The sequence below is a fragment of the Stegastes partitus genome, unplaced genomic scaffold (assembly GCF_000690725.1).
Source record: "Stegastes partitus isolate 25-593 unplaced genomic scaffold, Stegastes_partitus-1.0.2 Scaffold1054, whole genome shotgun sequence".
In the NCBI taxonomy this organism is placed as follows: domain Eukaryota; kingdom Metazoa; phylum Chordata; class Actinopteri; family Pomacentridae; genus Stegastes; species Stegastes partitus.
In genome coordinates this window covers 230,447-233,970 of record NW_007578785.1, presented here as the reverse complement: position 1 = coordinate 233,970, position 3,524 = coordinate 230,447, and the positions used below count along the sequence as shown (strand labels likewise).

The window sequence follows — 3,524 nt, the reverse complement described above, 5'->3', positions numbered from 1 at the left end:
GGTTGGCTTCATTTTTCAGGGCCGGTTGCTACGTCCATCTTTTATACAGTCTATGGCAGTAGCTAGCCAGACTCTGTCCAGTGGCCCAACTTCAATCTTCACACTCAAGGACTCACGGATTTCGAGGTGGGTTCCTGCTCAGTACATTCAGGGCTGTTCTGTTGTCAAATTACCAACTGCATAAGCGTTTCTGATGCTGACTTTTCTATGACATTATGCACCCTTTCCTTGCGTGTCTGCAGACTTTTCACGGACTCGCCCCAAAGTTCAAAGCGAGATTGGTGACGTATAAATGTGGTAGGCCTGCCTTCCAAAAAAAAAAAAAAGTGCACAAACCAAGCATGGATGGAAGGAATCAAATTATCTGGTAGTGACGGCATGTGGTTGCCCATTTTATTGTACTTCTATTTTACAGATATTCATGGCTTTCCAGACTTTTGTTCGTTTGATAAATGCTGTAATGTCACAAACAGGGAATGTTGACTGAGCAGCTGAGCAACCAAAACTCACTTATTTTTGGCCTAACCGAGCCGTGTGCGCTGTCACAAGTGTGTTCGTCCTTTTAATCAACAATTGAAGTCCTCATAAGCTCAGACGTTCAAGCGCTTGCGTCACTACTTTGTGGGTTTATGCTTTAGGGTGCAGATTGGGATTGGGCCACAAAATTATAATTATTGTGCTAAAAGCTAAGCTACGGCTGTCGTCTGAGGAACCAGCACATACAGGCAGCAGGCAAAACGGCCACAACCAGTGACAAGTCTAAAAATACACCACGCAGGCAAGACTTACAGGTGCTCAGACATAAACAGGAGTTGGGAATAGGCGTCATAAAGGAGGAATCACAAAAATAGCACAAGGAAAGGCAAGAATGTTCCACTACAGAGAGCGCAAACACATTCAGGCAAACAGGAGAACATCTGCTCGGAGGAAAGTAATTTGCTGATTGAGGACTGTTGGGAAACGAAACCGAATGGGGGAAGTAAAATTAGCCAAGAAGCAACTGTCAACAAAATACAACATGAACTGAGTCCAGGCAGGTTGTTACGCAGAGATGATATCTGGCGTCTCATCTAGCTCCTAAAAAGAACTTATTTTCTCAAATTTGGACGTTGGCGAAGATATATGATAGTGATAAGAAGGAAAAAAATGGATGTAACGTTGAAATTTTACATTTTAAAAGCTGTTTTGATGAGTTTCTACATAACTGAAGCTATTTTACACAGTGGAGCACAAATTATGACTGTATATTTGCATTTATTGCATGTATAAATGTACATCTACGTGTAATATAAACTGACTGTTTCTTTGCTCCCCTCAGATGCGTCAGCGGCGCTGCAGGTTCGAGCTCTGAAGGATTACTGCAACAACTACGACTTGACCAGCCTCAACATCAAAGCAGGAGATGTCATTACGGTAACACACACACACACACACACACACACACACACACACACACACACACTTCTTCTTCAGGCGTCTGATATTTCAATAGAACAATCTGAGAGAGGAAAATGACTTCCTAATTGAATGGCCCGCAACACAGCAGTAATTACAATTAGCTGATTAATCAACTTCAAATCACACTTTTTGATAACTTGTTTTAATGTGTTTCGCTGGTTCTGGCTTTACAAATGTGAATTATACCTTTTTTTTTCTAGTCTCTTTTTTAGTAGTAAATTGAATACATTTGATTCATTTTTTAACACTTTATATGAAAAGATTCAGAAGTTTGTTCAAAAAACAAACCGCAAACGTCAAAAGCGTTTGTTAGTTATAGCTCGNAACTGGACTGTAGCTGTTAATGAAATCAACTTCACATTAAATCTGAACCATGAAAAGTAGTTGTAGCTGTCATAGAGCTTGGAAAAAAACCTTTTTATTTAAATGTGTTAATTTTGATTTTTGGAAAGCTGCTTTTCTGGGGGCTTTCGTCAACAACTCTGTTTTTTTTTTGCGATTGTCAAACATCAAAATAAACGCGGCAAACACAGACGAGCCGACTTTCATGGATGGCTGGCGGACGCTTTAAGGAAGGAATAAGTTCAGCTGGTGGGAAAACTTGCTAACAAACATGACGCTTCCTGCACAGTAACACGGAGGAGAAGCAGCCACAGCGTCCCATTTCTACCCCGACACACTGTCAAAAAACATTTTACAAAGCCACTCTGTCTCCTGCCCTTAAGTTATGTATTTGTAGCTGTAATTTAAAATAAAAACACTAACATGAGGTTGCGCTGAAACAATTCATAGCCACTTCCGCGTTGATAGCATGACATAACCCTATATACACACATCACTAAAAAACTAAAATGTTAGCATGAGTAATGCTTCCTTTAGAGAAACATTTCTACTCTGCTACTCCTCATGTACACATTACATATTCGTAGGATTCCTCGTGGAAAACCTCGTCGACACCATGTGATAAAAGTTATGAAAAACTCCGCTGAACAGCACGAGGGAGACGATGCAAATCAACCCATTTATAGCGGTGACACTAAAATGCCACGAAGTGTACGAAAACAAAAGCGCCAATATGTTTTTTACTGAATCTAAGTCTGTCATGTTAGATCCCCAGCTGCGACAAGGTTTCGCCCCGCAGCGTCTTCGGACTGAATTCGTCTTTGTTCGTTTGGCCTCCATCTGATTCAACAGATCTGAATGTGATCTCGCTCCTCAGTTCTCCAGCTGAAAAATAGGAGGTAGTTGTAATTAGTAAAGGAGCCGCGGGGGAATACGGGTTATTTTCTGTTTCTGTTCGTCACCATGGTAAATTATCACATCCCCGAGGTGTTTAATCAGCATGCAGAGACTCTGATTTATGAGGTTTAAGTAACCGGATACGCTGTGTTTTGATTTTTCTTGTTTGAACAAGTACACGGGGTGTAATGTAGTGATTGGTCAGACGATGTAATAAAGACAAGTTAGTTGAAAAGTGACACGGTGCGTATGAAAGGTGTCAAACTTGATTAAATTATGAAATGTAAATAACGAAACCAACCCTTGTTTCTGCTTTCAGAGTGGAATCAATGCAACAGTGAGAAACACGTACAGTCAGACAGCGCTGGACATCGTCTACCAGTTCACTGCAACGCAAGCCAGCAGAGAGATCAAACAGCTGCTGAGGGGTACGATGGATGGATGGATGGGTGGGTGAATGGATGGATGGAGGAGGTTTCTACCTTTAAGTCAATGGATTGGTGGACAGAGAAATACAGTTTAACTTGAAAAGTACAAATGATAGAGCTTCACATTTAAAGATTAGTTCAACATCTTGTGTTTTTTCTTGACGAGAATAAGAGAAGGTTGACTCCACTCCTTTGCTGTTATCTCAAACAAGAACCCCCCCTGCTAGTAGTCTGTTAGCTTAGCTTAGCACAAACAATGGAATCAGGGTGCAGTAGCCATAGACTGTATAAAAGATGGACGTAGCTACCGTGACGTCACCCGTTGGTTTCTGCACTGAGAAAATGAAGCCAGCGTTTTGCTACTTCCTGGTTGACATCTTGGATTTTTGGAGCCAGTGA

General features: G+C 41.2%; 1 protein-coding gene across 1 annotated transcript in view; it reads left to right on the top strand.

The window, feature by feature from the left end:
• caskin1 (CASK interacting protein 1) overlaps positions 1 to 3,524 on the top strand; it is a 75,680-nt gene that overhangs the window by 30,300 nt on the left and 41,856 nt on the right. Inside the window, exon 7 of the mRNA XM_008295515.1 lies at positions 3,017 to 3,127. Coding sequence (XP_008293737.1) covers positions 3,017 to 3,127 — 111 coding nt within the window. The remainder of the gene's footprint in view (positions 1 to 3,016; positions 3,128 to 3,524) is intronic.